Source organism: Cydia fagiglandana, chromosome 5 (genome assembly GCF_963556715.1).
Source record: "Cydia fagiglandana chromosome 5, ilCydFagi1.1, whole genome shotgun sequence".
In the NCBI taxonomy this organism is placed as follows: domain Eukaryota; kingdom Metazoa; phylum Arthropoda; class Insecta; order Lepidoptera; family Tortricidae; genus Cydia; species Cydia fagiglandana.
Genome location: NC_085936.1, coordinates 12741859 through 12769519, shown reverse-complemented (window position 1 = coordinate 12769519; position 27661 = coordinate 12741859). Strand labels below are relative to the sequence as shown.

General features: G+C 36.2%; 4 protein-coding genes, 1 long non-coding RNA gene and 1 pseudogene across 7 annotated transcripts in view; 1 reads left to right on the top strand and 5 right to left on the bottom strand.

Moving 5' to 3' along the window:
• The window catches only part of LOC134664503 (A disintegrin and metalloproteinase with thrombospondin motifs 1-like), a 71963-nt gene extending 68294 nt beyond the window's left edge, over positions 1-3669 (bottom strand). For both annotated transcript variants that reach the window (XM_063521180.1, XM_063521181.1), the window contains exons 1-4: positions 2990-3669; positions 2806-2918; positions 2540-2702; positions 522-687 (exon numbers count right to left, since the gene is read on the bottom strand). In XM_063521180.1, the coding sequence (XP_063377250.1) occupies positions 522-687; positions 2540-2702; positions 2806-2918; positions 2990-3539 (992 nt within the window). In that variant the 5' untranslated portion in view covers positions 3540-3669. The remainder of the gene's footprint in view (positions 1-521; positions 688-2539; positions 2703-2805; positions 2919-2989) is intronic.
• A 1349-nt stretch (positions 3670-5018) lies between these two features.
• Positions 5019-6497, bottom strand: LOC134664500 (uncharacterized). Its single transcript, XM_063521179.1, has 2 exons — positions 6156-6497; positions 5019-5488 (listed from the first exon to the last, which is right to left on the bottom strand). Exons 1-2 carry the CDS (start codon positions 6282-6284, stop codon positions 5072-5074), a joined length of 546 nt encoding a protein of 181 aa, XP_063377249.1. The 5' UTR covers positions 6285-6497; the 3' UTR covers positions 5019-5071.
• A 22-nt stretch (positions 6498-6519) lies between these two features.
• Positions 6520-18716, bottom strand: LOC134664499 (uncharacterized). Its single transcript, XM_063521178.1, has 9 exons — positions 18584-18716; positions 12496-12683; positions 11943-12106; positions 10870-11123; positions 10369-10465; positions 9055-9154; positions 8259-8366; positions 7265-7429; positions 6520-6626 (listed from the first exon to the last, which is right to left on the bottom strand). The coding sequence occupies exons 1-9, from the start codon at positions 18699-18701 to the stop codon at positions 6570-6572; spliced, it is 1251 nt and encodes a 416-aa protein (XP_063377248.1). The 5' UTR covers positions 18702-18716; the 3' UTR covers positions 6520-6569.
• Positions 15461-16724, top strand: LOC134664502 (uncharacterized). Its single transcript, XR_010098259.1, has 3 exons — positions 15461-15493; positions 15683-16089; positions 16678-16724. It is a non-coding gene; the product is annotated as an uncharacterized LOC134664502 (long non-coding RNA).
• A 5863-nt stretch (positions 18717-24579) lies between the features above and the next one.
• LOC134664501 (uncharacterized) lies at positions 24580-26058 on the bottom strand (annotated as a pseudogene).
• A 238-nt stretch (positions 26059-26296) lies between these two features.
• LOC134664498 (odorant receptor 94a-like) overlaps positions 26297-27661 on the bottom strand; it is a 32280-nt gene continuing 30915 nt past the window's right edge. For both annotated transcript variants that reach the window (XM_063521177.1, XM_063521175.1), the window contains 2 exons: positions 26993-27157; positions 26297-26413 (listed from right to left, as the gene is read on the bottom strand). In XM_063521177.1, the coding sequence (XP_063377247.1) occupies positions 26357-26413; positions 26993-27157 (222 nt within the window). In that variant the 3' untranslated portion in view covers positions 26297-26356. The remainder of the gene's footprint in view (positions 26414-26992; positions 27158-27661) is intronic.

The window sequence follows — 27661 nt, the reverse complement described above, 5'->3', positions numbered from 1 at the left end:
ACAGCCTATTTTCTCGGAAACTACTGGACCAATTAAGTTGAAATTTGGTACACATATGTAAATTAGTGACCAAAGATAGACATGTTTTTTTTATAATTTTTAAAATACACAGATTCGAAGTTATTTAAGATAATAGCCAAAAAATGACCATTCCCCCTCTTTATCTCCGAAACTACTGGGTCTAAAATTTTGAAAAAATAGTTCTTTACTTGTAGATGACAGGAAAACCTATTAGAAATGTGTAGTCAAGCGTGAGTCGGACTTATGCACGGAACCCTAGAAACGCGAGTCCGACTCGCACTTGGCCGTAGATAAAATTATAACTCATGTTACTTGTGTTGTTATCTTGCATGAGAAATTGAAGGTACTGTTCGAGCATCTTCTCGTTAGCCCCTCGTCGCCAGGCAGAATAGACCGTGTAGACGGGGACAATGCTCGACGACCCGCCGAGCGGCGCAAATATCAACGACGCCCTAAAGTATGGTTTGTGAACGAGCTAGTGAAACATATGAGGTACTTACAGGTGAGCCAACTCGTGCGCGATGACGAAGGCGCTCGTGAGCCCCTCGTCGCGGATGATAGCGGCGGAGCGCTCGCGCGAGCAGACCCCGGAGACGGGCGCGAAGCCCGACGGCCCGCCGAGAGGCGCTCGGGTCAGCCAAGCCGCTGCATCCCAACCCGCACGGTCTGAAAACATGCGAGTATTCGGGACTGGTGCATATACAAAGGAATATTTATGTGCAAAATAATACCAAACGTTGCTGCGTCAATTATGATAGTAAACGTACCTACTCGTACATGTACAGTGCGGTATATCATAAAGCACCTACATCGAACGTGAAAATCGTGGATTTGAGGCTTAGGAAGCGGAAGAATATTCGTTAACACCAAATAAATCTTTTAATTACCTATATTAAAATCTTCAGAATTTGTATTAAAAACAAATCTACAGTACTAAGTAAAGTTTAAAAGAAAGAAATCGGACAGGTACGAGTCGGACTCGCCCACCGAGGGTTCCGTACTTTTTTAGTATTTGTTGTTATAGGGGCAACAGAAATACATCATATGAAAATTTTAACTGTCTAGCTATCACGGATCGTGAGATACAGCCTGGTGACAGACGGACGGACGTACCTACGGGCAGCGGAGTCTTAATAATTATTAGGGCCCCGTTTTACCCTTTGGGTACGGAACCCTAAAAACACGTAAATATTCGCGAAAGAAAACCTGTATAAGGTCTCCAAGTCTCCAGTAACCGAGACTAGATCGATTCGAATTCGAACCTATGTCATTAGACTCTTTAGCATTCACGGCTGACCACTAGGTCAGCCGGGTCTGGTGACACCCAATCCATCCCAATTTCTCAAGTAAGTTTACAACTACATATATTTTTAATGCCTAGGCACCTTTATGCCAATCGTATAGGCGAGTGGATATGCATTCACCTCCTATCCGATTAACTAGCTTAAGAGCCTTTACGAAACCCGGAAACTTTGGCCATGCTGAGATTAAAGGATGACTCACGTTAGACCGGGCCGTGTCCGGCCCGGAGCTACCGGTATACCGTTTTCTAAGGAAAGTAAGCTCCGGAAGCTCCGGCCCGGACACGGCCCGGTCTAACGTGAGTCATCCTTAATATATATTTCACACTATAATTTTATTCATCGAAAAGCTAGTTGAGTATCACATTTAGTTCCGAGAAACACATTGGCACCTACAATGTATCTACAAATCAGGATTTGAACCCATGACCTCTGGTTTTAAAGTCTCACGCTGACGGTTATTAAGACTTAGACACTTTATAGACTTTCCAGTAGTTGTGCTACGGTAGTACTATTAGTTATTCTGTGGTTGTGCCATAAAAGTTTCTCATTTCTCTTCACAAGTGATTTTTTGAAATTACGTGTAATTAATTACTGTGACCATGTTTAGGTATTATTATTAAACACTTAAACTAAATGCAATAAAAATACATAGATATTACACATACATAATGATAGTAGAACAACAAGCTGGCGGAAAAATGAACAGAAAACGAAACAAACTCGCAAAATTTTTACCACTCGTATAAAATTTTGTTTTTATTACTGCCAGCTGTAGTGCCGAGTTTTGTTATGCAATAAGGATCAATTTTAAGTGCCCCAGTGTATATCGATCGATTAGGTTGCGAAAACAGAGCTTATATCGTAAATTGGCTAGTCGGAAGCGATTCCAGTGAGATAAATTGGAATAAGCTGATGCAGACTAGAACGTAAAAGAAAAGATCAGATTTATTAGTGAGGGCGGAATAACCTGAATCAGTAGCGGATAATAATTGAAATATCAATATTTCGGTAATAAAGCCAATAATAAATAAAGGCTATGTAACTAAGGTTTGACTTCCATTACTCTTTGTCCGCGTTGGACTCACTAAATTGTTCTGGAATAAAAAGTATCAGATATATTTTACTAATACAGTTTAGATGATTTTGCGTTCCTAAACTTAAAAACTTTCTCATTTAAAAATTGAAAGTCAGTTGTTTCTATTTATTCGCCTCACCTGGTGGCAATTTCATTAAATGTCTGTAGTTCCATTTGTTTACAGCTTCCAGCGTCTTCTTAACATTCCCGTATTTCACAACAGGATCGTTTTCCAAGTACAACTGATTGATCACAAGCGTCATGTTCGAGCTCACCGATGGATCGTTGAAGATAGCACTGACCTAAAACGTTATACTAATAAATAATAAAATACTGATGTACTAAATATACCAGCGTACACAGAAATATCTCATCATTCAATTTCACGAAAACGATTGTACTTACAATATTCATTAACGCTAAAATATAGTGCCTCACTCGTGTTTCATCTTGACCGTGAAACTTCAACATTGTGTGATCTGCCACAATGGCCATTTCTAACCACAGTTCCTGGGGGCCTGCAAAAATAAATACACCATCAAAAATGCCGCCACGGAATTTGCTAAGATACTCGGTAAACAGCACACACCTGTCACGGGTCTGGATACTATCACATTGCGATATTCCTGGACGTCACGGTCATGGTTGTGCCGCAGACGCACTTGCGGCATCGGCGTCGCCGACTCCTCATCAGATAGGTCAAGTTCAAGATCGGATACCGTGTCGCCCGTGAGGTTATACGCCGCTGGCTGCTCCGAAAGTAACACATCTCTTCGCCTGAGCACATGAGTACCGTCACTGTTCCCTTGTCCTGTGGGCTGCAGCACAAACTCCTCCCCATCTACTTGCAGCAGCCCGTAGAGCTGATCCCCGCATTCTGTCACTGTCGCTGATGACGTTTCCTCGTATAGCACTCGTCCTGTGTAAAACTGACACTCGTTGTAGTAAGGAGATCGTATCGCAGTGTTTTCCTGAAGCTCCAAATGCCAGCCGAGCAGCTGGAGGTGTCGCGTGTTGTCGGGAGCTTCTCGTCGCGTGCGGTGCAGGGTGGTGAGGAGCATCGGTTGCGGCGGGGGGCGCCATGCGCCGGCGCAGAGGCCGGCGAGCAGCACGAGCGCCGCCCTCAGCCAGCGCACCATGTCCGCGCGCCGCCGCGGGGTCGGTCTATCTGCGCGCGCGTCGACTCGGGCTGTGCACTCACGCGTCCGCGCACATGGCGGCCGTCTCGGCGCGCGGAAGGTAAACGACTCCGCGGTTTATAGATTGCATGGGTTCACGCAGTATGCGTCATAGTAAACAAAGGGCGCGCTTCTGTTTTTGTTTTGTAATTGCCTAGCGTACGCGGCTATCTAGCGGCCCTTTATCATAATGTGCCCATATGGTATCGGAAATATGAGAGCTGGCGTTGATACAACAATGTAATACCTAGTTACTTTTAATGATATTCCACTACGTTTCTTACGTATTATTAGCATTCAGATAATATCTACAATAAGTTCAAGTTAGTTATTATTACCTACAAATAAGTTCTCTAACAAATATATGTAATATATCTACTTACTTTATTGTAAGTGAACAATGAGATTTAGTATATTTTGAATAGTAATGATAGATATAACAACAAACTTGTCTTCATTGCTTATATTTATTTACTGCCTAGCAAAATTTCCCCGGGGTATTGGGTCGTATATTTACTTAGTCATAAATTCGTATCATATTTGTATAATATGCGTACCTCTGTCAGAACCCCGACATATTAATAAAACCAAAACAACACAATGGCAATGTTGCTTATCCCTTGACGCAACAAAATCGTGTTACCTATTTTATCATTTTGATATTTATTAATATTAATAAGTATTCGACGAACGTATTGATCTTTTCAAAGCAGGTATGCAAATGTTTCACTGATATGGCTGAAATGTAATAAGCATACCTAATTTAGAAAAAAGATGTCAGATAAAAGATTATTAGTATCAGGCACCTACCTATTTAGGTACCATGTACCTTCACACTCCGCGATTGCTGCGCCATTTAGGGTCCTACCTAAATTGGTTGTTCAATATCAATACTTACGCTATAGAATTTCCAATTTAGCAAGAACTAAATGGCATAACAATTCCGTGTGGTGACTGTATATATATGTTGATTATTTCTTTTTATTTACTAATTAGAAGTACTATACATATCGGTACCAATGTACAAAAATATAATAATGTATTTTCGTTACCGAAGACGCAACAGAGACTGCAAGTATTAGGACGGAGAGTCATGCTTGTTATTAGCATGTTGTTTATGCATACATACATAATACTTAATTAGTTTAGACCGTTTTATTTTTCAAAAATTTCCACCGATTTTGATACGGTTATCTGTAAAGGATTTGTGATATTCTGGCATTTCGATGGTTCATAAAATTAAGTAATATTTTAGTCATCATAAGGCGCTGTCAAAACTTTCATCGGGGGTTTTTAAAATTACGGTTATTCGGAGGTACCTAAAGCTACGTAAGTACATTTAATCTACGAGTATAATGGTCCAAATGAAAAAAACTGTAATTGTGCTTACTACTTTTATTGATCTGCCTTATAAAATACTGAAAGGTCTTATTATTACAAACAAGTGTGAACTAACTATTGTGTTAAAACAGATGCTAGCTCTACGTGACGTGTTAATTCACCATGTCAAATACAGCTCTTTTGTTGCGGTTGTATCCTTTGATAGTGTCCAAGTACCTGTAGAGATTCTGTCTTTCGTCCTTACTAAGATCCTCAGTTTTATGTACGTAATAAGACAGGGTCCCGTCTTTTTTGTCAGTGATGGAGCCTTGTGTTGCTTGAGTTCGGTTGGAATAGTTAAGAGTCAGAATGACGCCATCTTCTTTAGGATTCACGTTGCCGTGAAAGAGATAGTTGCGCAAGTTCTGAGACATGTACTTGCCGATGTTGCCAACCTGGTAGTAGCCGGTCTGTCTGAAGCCCTCAATGGTGAACTCGGGGTGGTAATTCCTCAACTCGTTTGCAAGTGTCTGCACTTTACTCACTCTTATGGATAAGTCCTTTAATGGCCCACCAGAGTCTTGGAAACTCTGAAAAGCAAAACATTATTTTCACCACAAAGGTTATCTTTATGCGTAAAAACCGATGAGAAAGTCTCATTTTATCCACAAGAGTGACAAAGTAATTAGATACAATATTTGAGTTCTTTCCTCATATTGGCTGGCGGCATTGAACTTTAAGAGATGATTCTGAATGACAAATATTTAATAGCATTCATTTAGATTTGATTTGTAATGTTACAAAAAATGCGTGAGATAATTTTTGTTTCGCTCAAGATTCTACTTTTCAATTTTGGAATTTTGCGCTTGTTATTAGGCCGGGTAGCTATTAGCAAGAGGATTTAAATAACAACTTTGCTCCCTTGTAAAACAAGTAACTATTTTACCTTTAAACGGTAAGTACTTTTAGAGTTTTTTGTACTTATATTGAAATTGGAAATTAGTTCGGCAGCAGCATCTATGCATGATTTGATTTGACATTACTTACTCATAAGATTCATCTCAGTTGCACAAACGTTGATGAGAGCACGAAGCACTAAATAAAGTATTTTTTTTAAATTTCAAGTTTAAGTTGATGTCACTAAAAACTCTAGTTACAAATATTAAACCACACGCATTTTATGAAAACGTTAATTCGATAAGATTTAGGTACTAGGTATCTATTAGGCACTGATAAAGTAATCCATTGTATATTTACCTGGAGATTAGCAAGCGTAATCAGGTATCCTACGACATTCATCTTGTCTGAACTAATATGGCGCGATGTGTTCACTTCAGCTGTCCCTCCGACTTTGAGGAGTTTGAGGCCCGAGTCCGCTTTCAGCATTTATAATTAATATTCGGACGAGACCACGTTCACTAACATTATTCCAAATTGTTTTGTGCAGATGTAAATAAGTGTCTAACAATTGGTCCCAATTTACATAAAAATATAGGAGTGCCATTTTTACGTGTTTTGTGTTCTTCATGTCATTTTTGTGAGATAATGTAATGAGTGGAATTAATTGATGACAGGTGTTTTTTGCGACTGAAAAGTAAATTGTGAATGATCTAGAACAGTTTCTCTGTTCAAGCTTTAGCTACGGGCGAATGGTTCTAAACTATCTGCTGTTTACTCGTGACGCAGGCGAAGCAAAAGTGTAAGAGCACTGTATGAAGTCTTCACCAACTGAAAATGTAAAAACAACAAAGTTATTTTAAGATTTTTCCAAGATTACATAAAAGTATAAAGCTGCCAGCTTATAGGAGATACTCATATTACACAACACACACACAATACAAACACACACATACACACAACAAACACAACACTACAAAATAGTATTAATAATTCTAGGGCTTAATAATAATTATTCAAATTGCGAAACGTCATCAACATTAAATATTTTTAGGTCTTGCTAGTTTGGTGATATCCATAGTTAGTTTACGTACATAAAGTTTTAGAATACGTATAACAAACATGACACTCCTTTTTTGTGGCAGTCGAGCAGTCGTGCAAAAAATTGCAGCTACTCAAAAATTGCTGTTCCTGATTTTAAGACAGCGCGCAGCCAGCGGTCCGACCAGGTATCCTAAAGGAAGGATGTAATAGTTACATACAATTGGTGGAGCCTAGTATTATATTTCCATCTAGATCATGAGCCTGAGCAGTGACTGACCCGACTGAGGTACAAAGATAGCGCATGCCGATTGACGCGGCACAAACGAGAAAGTAGGACTTACTGGCCATCCATTCCAGACCGAGCGGACAACGAGTTGATGTTCTAGTACTGAGTTCTTCATATAAAATACTGACGCGGCACATACGTTAGAGTAGGAGTTGAGCGATAGGTCTGTGATGCCGCCCGCAGTGAGCACGATCGGCTTAGAGGCCCGCGTGGCGACCAGCATGAGGCGCGCGCGCACTCCTGCCATGGTGGCCACCCCGCACTCCCAGCCTGAGCAGTACAGCGCGTTGCTGATGTTCTCGCTCTGACATAAAATAAAATAAATAAGGCTTCTAAATTAGTGGTTATTTAATCGAGTCGGTTAAGACTATTATGATATAGTAGGTATTTCATAGGTCGGATATTTAAAATCGTCTTCCACTAGCACAAATAACGTTTTGATTGATACCTTTTAATGATTTATGGAAAATCCCATAAACTTATCTAAAAAGTCCCGGTATTTATGGCTTAATTAGGTTGCGTTTTCAGGCTTGCCCTGTAACATATTTTTATCGAGGTTTCTGCTATTTGTATGCCAAATGTAACTTAAATCTGTTTGGCCGTTTTGCGTTGTTAATTTTGGGTATCATATACCGGATGTGGCCTGTAACAGGAGCAAATAATTAAAACATGGATTGCGCTAAAGTGTATTAAAAATCAAACCACATGTTATTTTCATAAGTTGCTGAACTAATGTTGGTCAGTATGAGGAGTACAGTCTACAGTAAAATTTTTTGCTCGTATTACAGGCCACACACGGTATTCAAGCGTACCATACCATACTTTAATATTCATAATACTATTGTAATAATGGGGTAGAGTAATAATGAATTTATAAACGTACTCTAACGGCAGTACATTAGGATTTAGTATTTATTCAGGCGTACCTAAAAATGTATTGAACATTTGATAGCAACAGCAATTTTTGCGAACGTACAATCGTTTAATCCTTAATATCCCAGCTTTGTTCTCATTCAATCTCAATGAGCCGTTGATCGCTCGAAACTTGTCCGACGTAAACGGCTTTGCAAATATTGCCAGCAATATTCATTATGATTTAGTTAATTAAATATACTTAAAAACAGGTGTGTTACCTGAATTTTAATCTCATCGCACCATCGACAGACTACGAACAGCTCGAACAAGTTGTAGCCGAGGAACAGCAGACTCATGAAGAACTTGATGAAACTCACGGTCAACGTCTGAAAATAATATCTAAGTTTCTTATGTCTTAATGTCTCAGTGCTCTCTGTGCTCAACGACGTGCACTGAGGAAGATCTCCTGATGGCTACACCCCGAGGGCTCGAAGTGGCAAAGCATTGGCAAGAACTTAAAGGTTTGTTATTTTAAGTCGTTCTCTTAAATATAAATTGTTATTTGTTATGAAACTCACCGATATCAGGAAAATAGGGGAAGGAATACGGACACCGAATACATATAAGAGATTTTAAGGCTAATGAAAATTGGGGAAACCGAATTCGAAATGACCTCTATTGTTATTGGGTATCCAATTTTTTCTTATTTTATCGTCTTTAAGTTAGTACCTCAAACAGATGGTTAATTCAAGTTTCACTTTCTATTCTATTCTATTAAATTTCAGAGGTTAGGAAAAGTCAAAATATTTTTAATATATCAGCTGTTTAAAAACGACTATTTGGTTTTGTGCCAGGTCCATACAGTAGCCCATGTCGCATCCAAGCGTTGACCGGAAAATGCGAAAACTCGTGTCAAAGCTGCATAACAGAGACTACGACATACTATTTTTTATACCATATGTTTCAGGGAAACAAGTTTATAGCAAAGCCTTGGTGTAACATGGATGTAACGTGAAATAGGTATAATAAAATTACACAGCCATTTAATTTACGAATAGCTTGATAAACTCTTACCGTCGCGACTTGATAACCGGCGAAACAAATTTGCAAGCCGCTTGCCGCCATTTGTCCCAACATCGGCGGGCTTATGGTCTTACGGAGCTCCATAGTGTGCCTGAAGTTATAAGCGAGTATTAAATTATCAGCGTTTTGAACGGTCAAATATAAGTAAGCGCTGAAGACGCTCGCTATCATCCTCGGGTAAGTATACAGGGGCCAAATTCGACATGTACAACTGTCAGATTTCGCATCCACGTCAAATCAACAGTTGATTTTATTGCATACAGTGCATACTGAGTGTTGATTCCATCAACGGTGGATAATATCATATGGTACAACCAAAACCCAACTCTAAACTAAGGGTGATTCGGTTGCTTTGCTTGTCACCCTAACTGTGGATTGTTAATGTCAAATTTTGACAATGTACGTATTCGAGAACTTATGATTTTTCCCACATCAACGGGAGATCAACACGATACGTCAAACGTCGCTTGTCGAATAGGGGTCCTGTTGTTGCAGCTCTACCGATACAGATACTCTTCTTCTTCCCTGCGTTATTCCGGCATTTTTGCCACGGCTCATGGGAGCCTGGGGTCCGCTTGACAACTAATCCCATGATTTGACGTAAAAAGTACTAGTTTTTACGAAAGCGATTGCCATCTGACCTTCTAACTTCCATATCGATACAGATACATTATAATTATAAGTCGAAGTTCGGATGGCAACAGCAGAGTTGCTTTACTGTTGTAAAATTAATTGTCAGTTGATAATTTCATCCTAATATTACAATTGAAAAAGAGATCTCAAAATTTACATACCAACTTAAGTTAGGTACTAATAGACGTAAATACAATGATGTCTATAAAATGTATTACGTGGTTCAGAAAACTAGTAGGTAACCCTACCCTACCTACCTAATAGGATCTACTTTAAATGACTACCTATATAATTCTATTAGACGTGAAACTCTAAATTATCTCAGTGTCCAAAATTGTGATAAACACTTTAAGCTCATCAAGATTGACAAATCTTATAATTAAGTATAAAGTTTTGCCATGATTTATCTAGAAAATTAGCATAATTTAATTGGACGGATTTGATTTAAAGTGAAGGAAAATTTTCCTTTGTGTTTTCCTTATGAAGACCTGTCTTATGGTGCCACTTGTGTCGCTTGTGGATCCACTGTTTGTAATGGATAAACATTAAATTCCGAACGTAAGGAAAACATAAAACGTAAATCTGCTAACTAACCGTAAGCGCTTCACTTAGAACTATTTGAAGGTTTCAATGGATAATTATAATTAAGTAGTAGGTAAATATAATAGTTACATCAAAATCCTTTTGTGTTGTTCAACCAGGAGGCCCAGCCGGGAAATATGAACTTCCCTGAAGCGGCTATCACGCACAAGTTGCTCTCTGCTTAAACCTAACAAAGAAATTAAGCGTACACAATAAACTAAATCTATTATTAAGCAACACAAATATATTTATTCAAATATTCAAGTGACACCTTCCAATTTGGCTCATCTAAAAGCCCGTGATCGTCAACCTGATACCCCCTGACATCTCACATTACAGTCATACACTGTTAATTGATAAGCTCATGTTGCCGATTCTTTTTATAGGCACCCTTCCTTACTCTGTAAAATTTACAAATAACTATTTACTTTTCAAATGATATTACACCATCCAAAAGCATGTTGATGACCAATCTCAATTAGCAATGGTAATTCACGGACACTTAACACATCTGCCAGGATCGTATCTAAGGTACAAATCCGTCATGTCTATTCATTCACCCTTTGCAAACAACTCAGCTCAATTAGATACCTTTAAAGTCCTTCTTGCAATCATCTAGAATATTCTCGAAGCAGTCAGCCAAAACCGTATACTGGCAGATGAGGTGTATGAGGTGCGCCTGCATGATGACGTCGTTGACTATTATGAAGAAGGCGGTATAGTGGAAGGCGACGATGTGAATGGTGTACACGATGGGATACCGCGAGGGCCTTTTGAAGTCCACGCCTAGCTGCAGGCCCACGGTTAGATTGTATTCTATGTCGTCCACCAAAGGGTAAACATACCTGGCAGGGTGGGAAAACATATCTGCGTCATTTTTGAATGTTTATTCCTCGAACCTATATTAAAGCTAAATAATCTGCATAACTTAGGTCAATGTCAAATCGGAATTTCAAATTACCTATTCACGTACTTTCAAGTAGGTACCTACGCAAGTAACAATATTTTAATCTATCTTCACGAAGGACTTCGTTGCTTTGGCGACACTCCAATGCAAATAGAAAATAAATTATTTAATTCAAAACAATTAGCGACTGGACTTAAATAACTGCTGGCTGCAACTTCTATCCAAATAAGCCTGAAAAGAGCCGTGGAGCAGATTTTCATGTACCTGTTTTCCATTGAATGTATTGATTTAAGTAAAATCTGTGTTTAAGCTTTATTTGACTAGAATTGGTACTTTTCACATTTTCCTTTTTCCTTTCTGTTTTAGTACTGGAAGGTAGGTAAGATAACACAACCTACTAAACGCAATCCTATCATGCTAATAGAAATATGTAATTGCTAAATAATAAATAAAACTGTAACTGCGTGGACAGTAGACGAACAGAAATATTTGGTCAAACACAAAATGCCCCAAAAAAGTGTTCCGCCATTTCACGTGCATGTGAGAAGCGTTTAACGTGGGTTCTGATTGTCCTCGTTCTTTATTTTTGTAGGAGTAATCTTATGTTTTTAATCCATAAAAAGTTTGATAACCGTACGCAATTTTTTATTTTATTAAATTTTCAAATGCACGCTTTGTGTTTGACCCATTTTCATACCAACTTAAATAAGGAGGTTTTTATTTTCTCAGTTTATTTATATTTGTGTGCTCCTCGTACCATGCGGCTAGTGTTAAGCTGCCCAATCCCAGCAGAAGCTTCAAGTATGTCTCGCTTTTCTCCATCCAGTAGTCCACCAGTGCCTTCCTCGCGTGTGTCGACGTGTCTAGGTTTGAGAGCTGCATGGACGTTGCCAAGTTCTTGTAGACGTGCTCGTGCATGCGCTATATGCATTATTTTAAAATAAACATTTTGAAAATAGCAGTAGACTAACTGATTGTGTCAGTGAGATTTACATTTATTTTAAAATAATCAGGGACTTAAGTAATATTGCAATAATTCTCTCAAATGCAACTTGACAGCATTATTAGAAGCTAATTATAAATAATTTCAATTTGATTGTATGTAGGAGTGTGGTAGGGGATAGGGGTACCTATACCAGAATACTAGAAGAAATTACATAAAGTTGGCATCGAAAGTCTATTTAATACAAATCCTATCCAATATACAGTCCAATACAAATCACGCGCCAGCTTTTAACAATCGATCTATATTAAATATCTTAAAGTACTAGAATAAGTAAAGTAACTCCTCTGCATTTATTTACACTTACCATGTACCTATACCGAAACAGAGCCATCACTTGAATGAGGACGACATTCAGCTGCTCGATGACGATGTCCAGCGAGGAGGCAAAAGTGATCATGTACCACACCTCGCCCACCATGAACGTTGCTATCATTAGCTTCACGGTGTTGCTGTAGAGCTTGTAGAAGAAGCCATGGTCCGAGTTCGACAACCCTAATGAAGTAGGCCCTTTATTATACATTATATGTATACATCTAATATAATGCAGGAAGTTGCGCAGGACAATAGTTAAGGGTAATTAGAATAGTTAATTGAATTGAACTTAGCTAGTATCTCCAAAAGTAGCATGCTCTTACACCTTAAACTTTTCTTTATAAACAATATTTTGGATACAATAAGCTTTTAAAATCGTTGTTATATATTTCAACTACAGTTATTTTGAGATCTTTTATCCATTGAAGATTTATTTTCAATGTTAGGCATCTATTTAATTATATTTAGTTGAAGCGTGATGGTATTAAATAAAATTAAAGTTTTTCCTGTAAATTGATCAATTCCCGACAAAATCATCAAAAGTTTAATTACACTTCACTGTATTAAAACAGGTTTATTTTATTCTACACATTCTACATTTTGTATTTATACGTATTCCCAGTACGTTCTTTTCACTGGAATATTTGCTATAAAATTTTCTCTTCGGAACTTTGTAATAAAAATATATTATATGTCTATTATTTGCCTCTTTAAAGTGTAGAAAGGAATAATATTTCAGCTCCTACTACCTTTTTTGCTGCTAAACCTATAAAATATATTTGCAATGAAACCAGTAGGGAGGGAGACGAGCCTTTTTATTTCAAAGAAACTAATACTTTAGTACCTAATTGGATTCCACTGAAACCGTTTGCAAAAGGATGCCGACATAATTGACTCGGACTCAACAATTCGTTCTTTGCTGAGCTTGTTCAAGAACAGATTTTCCTCTTAGGGATGCGACAGATAGGAAAAAATCCTTTCTTATATATTATAATACGCGATACTAGAAATTCATATTGGAATTTCTTTTCAATATAGCTAAGGGACTTTTTCATTGTACCGTCGAGAAAACCGTGCCGTTAGTAAGCCTCATTATAACGTGATGAAGTCTTCTTTCGAACAAAGTTGCGTGTCCTAATGCAAGGCCTGTTCACTTCCTAAGAAAGTTATGTCCCCAAATAATTGCGCATGTGTGCGCCTTAAGCTTCTATGTGTGCTTTGGCCTCCGGGAAAAAGTTACGAGTAATAAAAATAAAAACATTTTTCTACAGCAACATTGCTCCCAACTCTGATTTAAATTATCACGAATTTTATACAATATTAATCATAAAACGGGACTTAAAACGCTTAAAACTTAATTACATGCGATTAAGTTTTATAATGAATATTTGCTTCCAACTGTCTTTATCAATGTTCATAAAATATATGGAGGGTAGGTACGTCTACCCACCATAATAAAAAATATATTTGTCAATGACTCTGTCCAACTGCTGTGGTTAAAGTTCATAACGAAAATTTTATTTATTAACTCTTTAAATAATACATACAACGTGTACCGCTACGTACCACTTAAGACTGTAAGTCTGTACCTACATGGATTACAGCAATGCACATAGAAAATGTGCTAAATGCGGAGCAACGGTTGTTGAAGCAGCCAGAGTGAAATTTACAACTTTAGTGGGTTCAGAAGGAACCGAGTCATAGCGCATCTGGAAAGCGTATTAATTAACCGTGAAGAAATGTATGAATACAAGTTGAAAATCTGTGTAAAATGCCGTGTGTAATGTGTAGTGTATCTGTGTGTAAAGTGTAAAAGGTAGGCATGCCTAATGTTATTTGCAGACATAGAAGTTATTGTGGCAAAATAAAGTGATTGACAAAATTAACTATCGACATTTCTCTTATCGATGTAACTTTATCATCGATTTTAACACTGTATAATAACATAGCTATCGCGAAGTACACGACAGGTTCGATATCTTCTTTGATATTTTAATTGTTTTCTGTCCTTTGGGCGTTGTATACTAGAGTTTTTGTTTTATTTTCTAGTACACTAAATATAGTAAAAAAGAAATTATATATGTGCCAGTTTGTAATTGATTTGCATTCTTAAAATTTGTAGGTTATTTACAGCAAGTAGAAGTTACATCTTTTAATTATTAATCTGTCACAGACTTATCGATAGCAGATTTATCGATGTTTCATTTTCTCAAACACTCGATTATGCCACAAAAACTTCTATGTCTGGTTATTTGTATAAAAGGTACTGAAAACTTTGTGAATGCGCTTTATTAATGTCTATTTTTTTATTAAGTTGCCAGTTGCCAGTTTTCAGTGTATATTTTTATATGTAAAACATTTTTTAATAAATAATATATATAATGTTATAAACATAAACATGCCTTTTATTTAAATCAATTGATAATACCACAAACAAGGGGTAATATTTGCATCTTGCATATATTTCGTGATATGAAGATAACAAATATGTTTATCAACAGAATTACTACCTACCAATACCCGCCAGGCTAAACCGGTTGGCAACTTTAGTTCCATTGGTACACAAAGACGGCGCCACTAGTATAAACGTATAAACGGTTGGGGACATTTTTTTGTATGGAGTTACCGTTCTTCTCCTAGTGAGTATTATATTCTTTGGTCCTAATTCATTTCCATTCAGCAGCAGAAGTAGCTAATGTATGAGTTAAACACTTATCCTCGTAAGTCACCGCGTACTTGTACAAGTACAAATTAAGGATAGCACTTCAGACCTGACATTTTAACTACATAGATGGCGTAACTGCCTAATGTACAATTTTTTCATTCCCCATTTACCGGGTAGTTTTTTTACAACGGCAACTCTGACACGGTCATTCTCATTCTATATTCTATGGTCAATTTCGCCATGTTAGACAGGTAAAGTCAACTGTCAATGTCAGTGTCACTTTTTCGCAAGATGGCCACACATTCAGGTCGCTGGCCAGCACGAGGTAAGATAATCGGTTTATATTCAACTAATCACTTGTTTTTTCTGTTGTCATGCGAATGCATTAGTATATTTAAACTATAAATATTGTAAAATAAACAATATTTCAAAGAAACCTGTATATTTAAGGAAGTTCGTGAACTTACGGTAGTACGTTCGGTCTAACTTACAAGTATTTTTTTTCCTATTCTAGCGTTTAATGAAAAGCAAATATCACAACTTCTCAATAACTATGACTTCAAGGATTCGGATAATGAAGATACTCGTATGTTTATACCTGAACCCGACCAAGAATCAAATAGGGACTTTTCTTCGTTTTCGAAATATGAAGATGGAGAAATAGAAGTTGCAGTACGCGGACGTGTATCTAGTCATCGATTTCAAAGTGCTCGTGGTCAATGAGGTGGGCGTAGCCGTGGTAGAAGCACAAGTGCACAAGGGCGCGACGTGGGCAAAGTGCAAGGGGTAGGTCTGGAGATCTAGTAAAGGTTTTGAACACCCAAATCCAACCTCCGTGGATGTAGTATGGTATTAAAATAAAGAAAAGAGGTTTTTTAATTCACCTTTTTATAAGAAGAAGATTAGTTATGTTGTAATATAGTACATTTCGATGCTAGTGCGGAAGGTATGTCATTACTTCACGAGTACCGAGATATCTTGCCACGAGCCGCAGGCGAGTGGCAAGACTCGGGACGAGTGAAGAATGACATTTCCGCACGTGTATCGAACGACGTTTTTTAATACAGTTGCGAAAAAATAAGAAAAACATTGTTAATCGTACACTAAACAAAAGTGGTAACAGTGACAGCTCGGTTAGACGTCGTCTTTAAGTATATTATATCTATGGGCGTTTGGCAGCTATTCCGTTCCATTCAGTCAACTTATTAAGAACGGAATTTTCAATATTGAATATTAAAAAATAAACGTGTTATAATGATGAAGAGGTAAGTAATTAAATATGAAATATGTAATATTTTTCGTATTCTTACATTAACGGTAGGTTTTTATGCTGATTACGACGTTTAAAGGAAACTAATATTAACACTCATCAATAAGTAGTCGTGAATTGGAACAAGTATAAATTTAAAAAAATTGGAAAAGTAAAAAGCACTAGTTCGAGATAACCAACTTTCCGCACGCTAAACAGCTACGTAAAGTAGCACTTTTTGAGCAACTGTATTAAAAAAGTATTTTTTTTTACTTTAGTGATGTTTAGAGAAAATATATGATTTAATTTTAATATTAAATTTTTTTTTTAACTTTTTTATTATATTGTGTAAAAACCCAATGTACTCACACAGGTATAAAATATTTTCAATAATTCCCTTCTTAAAGAGGTGCTATACATAATAAACATACCATATGAAATACTAAAAATAAGACCTCACTTAAAAAAATCTCTAAAATCGACATCTTTTTGTTTCGGTCTGAAGCACTATTCTTGATTTGTACTTCGTATAGTACAAGGACAGCAGGCACTGACTACTGCTGTCGGAAAAACACAGAACTTACGAGGTTAACACTACAGTAACAAACTATAGGCCAAGCAATAAGAAGTTATAGAGGGAAAAGCTAGGAACATAATTTTTGACTCCGTAACTTTGTTTGGACTAGTTAGGAGGTGATCATATCAAAAGTCCTCGGCAGTAGCCCCGGTGCTGGGGGGTAGAGGGCGGAAAGAAGGTCTCATTTTTCGGTTTTTCACTTATATCTTGGAAACTTTGCGTCTTAGCGACATGACTACTAAGACAAACCAAAATTTGATAAAATTTGTTACAAGTTTTTCATTTATCTCACAATAATAATCTAAATAACTAATAAATTATAATTTTCACTACATTATTACAAGTTTTAATCAGTCAAGTTTTTCGATATCTTGAATAGTTTTTGAGATATCCGCTCTTGAAAGTTTATTTAGGGCTTTAAATTTTATCTTGATATCTACATTAGTGAAGCTGCTAGGCTGAGTTTGGTATCATTTTCGTATAAATCGGGGGTGATGAATTCATTTTTAGTATCAGATTGACACCATTCCTAAGAAAAAACATATAAACTTTAAACAAATACCTTTTTTGTTTAATTTCCTCTCCACGCTTAAACCGCTCAACCGATTTAATTGAAATTTGGTATACAGATATTTCAAGTCCCAAGACAGGACATAAGATACTTTTTATCTCAATAATCATCCTTTAAAGTTGTGAAATGGAGTATGGGGGGAATTCAACTTCGTCGACGAAACTGAATTCCTGAGGTTAATACTGCTTAAGGTAAGGTTTGAAGTCATGTTTGGTATCATTTTCATCTAGATCACAGATGTATACCATCCTAAATTTCATTTAAACCGGTTCAGCGGTTATTGATTCCCCATACAAACTTCCACCCTTTTCACACCCTCAAAAGATGCTTTTGGTTGTAAAAACTATCCTATGTCCTGTGTCGAGACTGAAACTATTTCTACACCAAATTGGTTCAGCGGTTTAAGCGTGAAGAGGGATTTAAAAATTTTTTTTTTTTTTAATTTTGGTTTTACTTCGAAATAGTGTCAATGTGATACCATAAATGAATTCAGCACCCCCGATTTATACGAAAATGATACCAAACATGGCCTAACAGCTTCACTGATGTAGATATCAAGATAAAATTAAAATCCCTAAATAAACTTTCAAGAGCGGGTATCTCAAAAACTATTCAAGATGTCGAAAAATTTGACTGGATAAAACTTGTAACTAATTTTATCATCTTTCGGTTTGTCTTAGTAGTCATGTCGCTAAGACGCAAAGTTTCCAAGATATCAATGAAAAACCAAAAAATTCGACCTTCTTACCCCCTCTACCCCCCAGCACTGGGGCTACAGCCGGGGACTTTTGATATGTTCACCTCCTAACTAGTCCAAACAAAGTTATGGAGTCAAAAATTGTGTTCCTAGCATTCCCTCTACAACGTTTTTTGAGCATTCATTTCCTGACCTACTATAAGTACCTAAGTAAAACAGCACCCGCAGACTATATTGAATTGAACACTTCAACCTTACCCGCTTATACCTACTCGTATTTCTGCTGTAAACTGCAACATCGTAGGTAGTGTAGGTACCTACCTGCTATATAAGTGATGCGATAGACGGTCTCAAAAAATGTTGTTTCCATTTCGCCACTGGAGTCCTCTAAGGCTTTAGTACGGGTTATTGCCCGCCAGAGAGACGTTAGGAGAACCATTGTGCTAGCCAGCTCCTGCTATACTGTACTATGTAGACATCAGCTGCGTTTGAAATTGTATGTAATCAAATTACACGTACTTGTTCGTAATTAAATGTAGATCAGATACGGGCGCGTTTCCATTTCAGGATCGGGCCCGGCGCGACGCCCTGCGGCAACCCACTCCGCTTATTTACTCTTTGCCGTTTACATTTTCGTAAAACATCTTGCGAACGTTGGGCATTTCTCAGGAGGGCCATTTTTACGTGTCCGGGGCAATAAATGATTGAATTTACTGTTCAATAAATCTGAATTAATTTAGGCATGATCTTCAGCCTATATTTTATCTGGAACACTATCAAATTATTTATTTATACATAAAAAAAAATCCAAATGTCAAAAATTATGTTCGGTGGGAGTGTCCCGCATCCAGATTATATGAAACAAAAAATTATTACTCAAGATGGGGCATTAGATCGGAGTTATTATGGGTATTCACGCATCAGGTATTAGTTAACTTATCATATTCTTTATATCAAAATAATGTGTTTGCTTGAATCATTGAATAAAACCAAATTTACGATGTGTCCCGGGCTAGTGACTGATATCGGTGTAATTTGCAAAACATGTAGTTACTCTTACAACGTTGTAGACCAGGAACTCAGTGTCTCAAATATAGTATGCTTTAGTTGTGCCTTAACCGTTGAATAAAGTAGAGGTACAGTCACAGTATAATAAAGTGATTTTTTAAACGATTCTCCGTCCTTCGGTGGGTTTGGTCCTATGTTTTTTTGAGATTGGTGGTGCAATTTACTCCGAGAGTTTTAGTGCATTTATCGTTATACGAGTGATTAAGAAATCCTCGACAGTATGTAAATCCATCATAATTACATCTCCTCTGTATCATTCATACTATTTCTGTAATTGCTATTGCAAAAAGCGATTAATTTTGATATCACTGGTGTTGATTTCCTTGGTTTCGGTGGATTTTTTGGCCACCGATATCAAAAAAGTGATCACTGAATTCAAATCCTGCTTCGCAAACTAGTTTGTTGTACTAATTTATCACACCTAAAAAGTACAAGATACATTGTATAAACGTAAAATTATGTTTGTAAGTAAATTAAGTCATAGTACCTACGAGTAAAAGTACACAAAATCACTAGTTTACTGTGAGTAGTTTTTTAATCAGACGTGTGTTGAAACTTGTAGACCCAATCTTTCTTTCTCTGTCTTGATATTCTCTTCAAACCAATTTGTAGGTACATTTCACTTAAAATGAGAACTTAAATATATACACTTTATTTACATATTTTATGTCACAAAAGGAGCGACAGACATTGATTAAAACTACATTTTACATTTAAAATTACTCAAGCATTTTATTATATTGACGGTAAAGTATGATTACGTTTTTGTATTAGGGGGTAGGCTGGTGGACAACAGTGCGCGCAATATACGTACGTAGATCGTAAATTATGTTAATTATCCTCTGTATCACCTGAGGCGCTACACCTCGATACTTTTGAACGTGTCAGCCATGTTAAATAAAAGCAGTTAATTAGATCCCACTACTTTTAAAATAACCGGTGTATGTAAGTACTTACTATGCAAGGTGCACCTAAGGGACAGGGTGTACAGATAGTCCCTGGTGTTCACTTAATTATACGGCAAATGATGATGATGGAATTTCCTTTTGCAGAGTTGCTCCTTTTGACTCACACATTGATTTAAGAAGGGGAGCCAATCGAATTTTTGATGCAAAATTTTGGGGTGCCCCCCGATATTTGTAAAAAATAAATCTTTGCTATGTGGTCAAGTTTGGTATCATTTTCGTGTAACTCAAGGATGCTAAATTCGTACCTGGTATTTAATTTATACAGTTACCTATAAATAATAAAAAAAAAACAATTTTATTTTTTTCCGAATAAAAGCCTATATTTTTCTTATTTTAATATGCACACAAAAAATAAAAATTTCATGAAAAAGCCCTACTATTTCTCGTTATAAAAAGTATACATATGGCATATTTATTTTACATTAATGTGAACAAAAAAATTAAATGTATACCTACTTTCGACTACTCATTGAACAAGATACAACGATGTGAGCTACAGCTAAGCAATTTACGGCGCTTGATGATGATGGGATCCCTTTTTATTATACATAGTGGGTCCTTAGAACCCTTAGATCATTTTAGGAAGGAAATCCACCTTGACTTTTGATACGGTCGGGATGAAAGGTGGGTGATTTGTCCCATACAATCATAAATTAATGCAAGCACCTGTTTAGGTTCCTACAATAACTTTGGTGACATTTTCGAGTAAATCAAAAGACAGAAATCATTTAGGTAATTAAATATTCAGAATACAAATTAATAATGTAAATATTTACTAATATTCAAATTATTTTCCTCCGTATAGCTACATCCCTTAAATCGGATTACGTTGTGCGCCGAGCATAATAAGCAATGTTAAACAGTGTTTACAAATATATAGGTAGTAAAATCTTTAAAATACGAAATAATGTAACTATTAGTTCATTTCTCTTTTTTTCTTTTAATTTACTCGATAATGACACCAAACTTAATGCAGAAACCTAAGCAGATGCTTTCACAAATTTATGATTGTATGAGACAAATCATCCCCACCCTTTCAACCACACCGCACCAAAAATCAAGGTGGCTCCCGTTCCTAAAATGATCTAAGGGTTCTAAGGACTCACTATGCTAAAGGGTATCTCATCATCATCAAACGCCGTAATTCTTATAGCTGTAACTCATATCTTTGTATAATATTCAGTGAGCTGGTGGTCGAAAGTAGATCTACATTTCATTTTTTTTCTCTCTATATTTTTAAACAATATGCAATGTGTATACTTTTTATAACGAGGAATAGTAGGACTTTTCCATTAAATTTTTATTTTTTGTGTATATATAAAAATAAGAAAAATTTTGAAAATAGAAAACAGTAATAGAAAAAAATATTTATGACAAACAAACACAGATGACAAAAACATGTTGACAAATATACAATGTATAACATTTAGTGCAAAATGCAATAAAAGGGTCACAACTCAGCATGTAGCTGGCAAAGCCAGCGCTGTTCTTCCGTTGTAACCCAGGCGTACGCCGTTCGACGACGAGGCAGTTATGCTTTAATTTACTAAAATATTAAAAATTTAGGATAATTTTATTTATTGGGAAAAAATGGATTAGAAAATTTTTATTTTTCATTTTTTTTTCAAATTATTTATATAAAACCGTGTAAATTAAATATCAGAAATGAATTTAGCATCCTTGATTTACCTGAAAATGATACTGAATTTGCGCACATAGCCAAACAATTTTTTTCCAAATTTCGTGGGGTAAAAATTTTACATAAAAGATCCGGTTGGCTCCCCTTCCTAAATCAATCTGTGAGTCAAAACGAGCAACTCTGCAAAAGGAAATTCCATCATCATCATTTGCCGTATATCACACTTTTTTATCGTGAGCGCCACGGACTAAGAACAAGGGATTAAAAATAAAGTGGCCTTCTAATGTCAAGATCGTTTCAAAGGCACTGAGCGTACCTACTGATCGATATTTCTAAAGTCTAGCCATAGACACAAATGTAACATAGTAAATCAACAATCCTCAATATCTTATGTCTTTATGTCTAAATCTATGAGTTACAATTTAGTGCAAGTGTTTGAGGGTGCTGGCGATCATAATTAATAGGTAATTAGATCTTCATGCATTAGTTGATCACTTCAAATAGTTTCAAATTAATGAAATTCACGATTTAAAACTCTGTTATTAAAAATACTTGTTTTCCGTATTGCATTAAATATTTTTTGAGCATTGAACACCACTCAAGAGTTTCTTGTTTATCGGATGTAGGTAACATAAGTTTCTTCTTAATGCGTGTGCGGTCGGATTGTGTGAATAAAACATCTTATCCTTTATGGTATTAATGTGCAAGTTTGTGATCGACATGTCTGAAACTCCTTCCAGGACCGTACAGCGCCCTATTATATAAGGACAGTCAAATAGTGTGGGATATCTTCTAGAGATGTTGTTTTACGAGTCTTAATTTGGTTATTTTAAAATCTTGAGTCTATATCTATTAAATTTATGTAAGTTTTCGAGATCATTAGCCTTGTTACATCGCTTATCATCAAATAAGAATGAAAAATATGATTAAATTGTAATATAATTAAGATATAAAATTGAAATGTGATTTTTGTGTAAGCATTATTGAATTCGGTGACGCAAATTGATTTCAGTGCCTGCACATGATTTCGGTGTTTTTTAAATCTCAAATATCTTAAAAATTCTAAGGTTCTAATGGAGGCCTCCACTACCAATATGTTTTATATTAAGGATAGATTTTAGGAAATATGGTCGCATATCAAATAAGCTAAAAAAAATGTTTTGCACCGAAGTCAGGCACCAAAGGTCACCTCTGAGAATCGCCCGTAACATGCTTTCTCGTTATTTGATTTGTTCTCTTACACAGAATTTCGATTAAGGTCTGGTTATTCATATAAAATTTACTTACTATCCTGTTGTAAATTATAATCAATAATTTATTAGGTAGCATTAAATATTAGTGTACCGTGATTTATTTTTAATACATTAATGATTAGTAAATCGAACTATACAATTTGATAGTTTTTTGATCGATTATTGGACTTTTTCTTTCGTAACACATAATAAAAATAGATTCAGCAAATTCAGATAATTATTCAAGTTCCATTTTAATATTGCTTCATTTTTTACACAATGTTTTGTAACTCAAAGGTCTACGAGTACGATTAGCCGAACAGGCTCAATAACTATATCTATGTGTATGTTCACATTTCGAGAAACCTGGCCTTAAGAGGCCGGTAACGATTTTAGAGCAAAAATGTGAAATTGATGGATTTGGTCGTTGAAATTGTACACCTTTTGTTACGTAATATCTAAATAGCAAGTATTGGTTTCTATTAGCACGTCTTCTCGTCTTGGCTTTTAATAATGAGGTCGCGAGCGCGCGTCACCGGTAATATATTAGAAGGGGCAATTTTAAAAATTCATCAATAAATGTAGGTAAATTATAATAAATGATATATAAGGACAGTTTCAGAAAATATTGTCGATAGTTTAAGTATCAAAATTACGTTGAAATTAAGTCGATTTTCAGAGAAATTGCCACTTAATTTGAAGTAATTTCTGGAGAAAATTGATTTCGTCTAACTTTCATTTACACTAAGTCATAATAACAAAAATGTAGTCTACTAAAGTTTGAGTACAGGATATGTGTAATACAAAGTTACCTTTTTTACTAATCCAAACTTTACGAAATTTACAAATAAGATCGACAACATCAGTGCTTTACGCGCGTTTACCTAAATCTGTTTTCAAATAAAATATCTGTAAAAGTGCAAGATGGGAAGACGTGCGAATAGAAACCAGTACTTGTTATTTCTTTAGCAAAAAGTCTATCAATTTTTCATTTTTGCGACTAAAATTGATACCGGCCTCTTAAGTAATTCAATATACAGTAGGCGAAGTATGAAGCCGTAGGTTTATACCTACGGCTTTTTATGAAGCCATATTCTGATTCTAAAAACCTGATATCAATCTTGGTATATCTCGCCCGCACTAATGTATTTGCGGTAGAGGGATGCCCTACGCATTCTATCATGTTGGTATGACTGTTTTAAAATCTGAACGAGGAATGTAACAGAAAGTATCTGTATGTATTTGCATCGATGCATCGCCCACAAACTTTCAGCATTCGCCTGCCTCGTTAAAAGTTATTTAAAGCGAGGCATTAGTTTTCTCTAGAACTCTAGATATCGGTTATTTGGAGGTACCTAAAGCTACGTAAGTACATTGAACCTTTAATGGTCCAAATGAAGAAAACTGTAATTGTGCTTACTACTTTTAATAATCTGCTTTATAAAATACTGTAAGGTCTTATTTTATTACAAACAAGTGTAAAGTAACTATTGTTTTAAAACAGATTCTAGCTCTACGTGACGTGTTAATTCACCATGTCAAACACAGCTCTTTTGGTGCGGTTGTATCCTTTGATAGTGTCCAAATACCTGTAGAGATTATGCCTTTCGTCGTTACTAAGATCCTCAGTTTTAAGTACGTAATAAGACAGGGTCCCGTCTTTTTTGTCAGTGATGGAGCCTTGTGGCGCTGGAGGTCGGTCGGAGTAGTTAAGAGTCAGAATGACGCCATCTTCTTTAGGATTCACGTTGCCGTGGAAGAGATAGTTGCGCAGGTTCTGAGACAAGTACTTGCCGATGTTGCCAACCGTAGCCGGTCTGTCTGAAGCTCTCAAGGGTGAACTCGGAATGGTTCCTCAACTCGTTTGCAAGTGTCTGCACTTCGCTCACTCGTGTGGACAAGTCCTTTAGTGGTCCATTAGAGTCTTGGAAACTCTGAAAAGCAAAACATTATTTTCACGACATCTCGTAAGGCCTCTCTTTATTCATAAAAAACCGTTGAGAAAGTTGCATTTATTCTACAAGAGTGACAAAGTAATTAGATGCAATATTTGAGTTGTTTCCTCATGTTGACTGGCGGCATTGAATTTTAAGGGATGAAATGAATGAATGATAATGATAAATATTTGATAATTTTTTTTTAATTAAATTAAATACGTTTGATTCAGGCCTGGGATCCATAAAATATTGTGTTTCCTTCAATAATTTACTTTTCAATTTTGAAAAATTCGCTTGCTCGGTTGCTATTTGCAAGTGAATTTAAACAATAACTTTGCCCCCTTGTCAAACAAGTAACTATGTATTTTACCTTTAAACCAAAATAATTTTCGAGTCTTTTTTTACTTATATTGAAATTGAAAATTAGTTCGTGATGTAGCAGCAGCATCATGCCCGTAACTTCAAAACTAAATTAATCATGGTTTGAATTGACATCACTCTCAGTAGGTAAATCTCGGTTGCACAAAAATTATGTGAGAGCACGATGCACTAATCTTTAAAGGTCCTAAGGTCAAAAGTACCTAACTTTAGTTACAAATATTCAACCACACTCATTATATGAAAACGCTAATTCGATGACTTTTATCATCATTTTATCTATACGTAAATAGGTACCTCTTATGCACTGGTAAAGTAATGCATTGTGTAGTCGATTTTTTTTTAAGTTGACCGTGTAGGATTATGAAAGCTCATAGTTTTGAACGGTCAGCTTAATAATTTTCAACTAGGTACTTATACATAAATATATAATTATATATTTACCTGGAGATTAGCAAGCGTAATCAAGTATCGAACGACATTCATCTTGTCTGAACTAATATGGCGCGATGTGCGCACTTCAGTTGTCCCTCCGACTTTGAGGCCCGAGTCCACTTCCATTATTTATAATTAGTACCTATTCGGACCAGACCACGTTGACTAACATTATTCCAAATTGTTTTGTGCAGATGTAATAAGTTTCTTACACAATTGTAAGAAACTTATCACCAATGTCCCAATGTACATAAAAATATAGGAGGTGCCATTTTTACGTGTTTTGTGGTCTTCGTGTCATTTTTGTGAGATAGTATTGAGTGGAATTAATTGATGACAGGTGTTTTTTGCGACTGAAAAGTAAATTGTGAATGATCTAGAACAGTTTCTCTGTTCAAGCTTTAGCTACGGGCGAATGGTTCTAAACTATCTGCTGTTTACTCGTGACGCATTCCAAGTAAAACTGTAAGAGCACTGTATGAAGTCTTCACCAACTGAAAATGTAAAAACAATAAAGTTATTTTAAGATTTTTCCAATATTAAGTACATATTTATATTTGCGTTGTATAAAGCATATCTATTACTTACATAAGTACGGTACTCATATTATACAATGCGTTTACACAACAAAATACTATTGATAATTCTAGGACTTAATATATTCAAACGTTCAAATGTCCTAATGTTTTCAAATTGCGAAACGTTATCGCCATTAAATATTTTGAATTCTTATTTTGAATTACATATATCACCAAACAGACTACTAACTACTACTAGACTACTAGTAACTAGTAGGTCTGTATAAAAATGTGCAATTACTCAAATAATGCTGTTATGACAGCGCACAGCAAAGCAAGGATGCAATGATTAGGTACATACAATTGGTGAATCCTAGTAATATGTATCGACTTAGACCTGACGATCCTGAGCAGTCAGGGACTGACCCAACTGACGTACAAAGATAGCGCATGCCGAATTGCCGATTGATGCGGCACATACAATTGAGTAGGAGTTACTGGCACAGCGAGTTGATGTTCTAGTTCTGACATATAAAACACTGACGCGGCACATACGTTAGAGTAGGAGTTGAGCGATAGTTCTGTGATGCCGCCCGCAGTGAGCACGATCGGCTTAGAGGCCCGCGTGGCGACCAGCATAAGGCGCGCGCGCACTCCTGCCATGGTGGCCACCCCGCACTCCCAGCCTGAGCAGTACAGCGCGTTGCTGATGTTCTCGCTCTAACATAAAATAAAAATAATAAAATAAATAAGACTACAAAATTATTTAATGCCGGCTGAGGTTATGTAATCGAGTCGGACTATTATGATGACATTGATGAGTATATCATCATATATATGCTGCTATTTTTTTAGAAATTTAAATCAAGCATTCATAGGTCGGACATGTAAAATCGTCCACTAGCACAAATTTAATAACGTTATGTTTGATACCTTTTTTATGATTTAATAAGGAAAATTCCATAAACTTCTAGCGGCATCTAGCATCTAAGTACCGGAATTTAGGGCTAAAGTTGGATGCGATATTCAGGCATGCCCTGTAACCAGTAACATATGTTTATCGAGGTTTCTGATATTTGTATTCCAAATGTAACTTAAATCTGATTGGCCGTTTTTGCGTTGGTAATTTTGCTTATCAAATATTAAAGTATACCATACTTTAATCATCATCATCATCTCAGCCATAAGACGTCCACTGCTGAACATAGGCCTCCCCCTTGGACC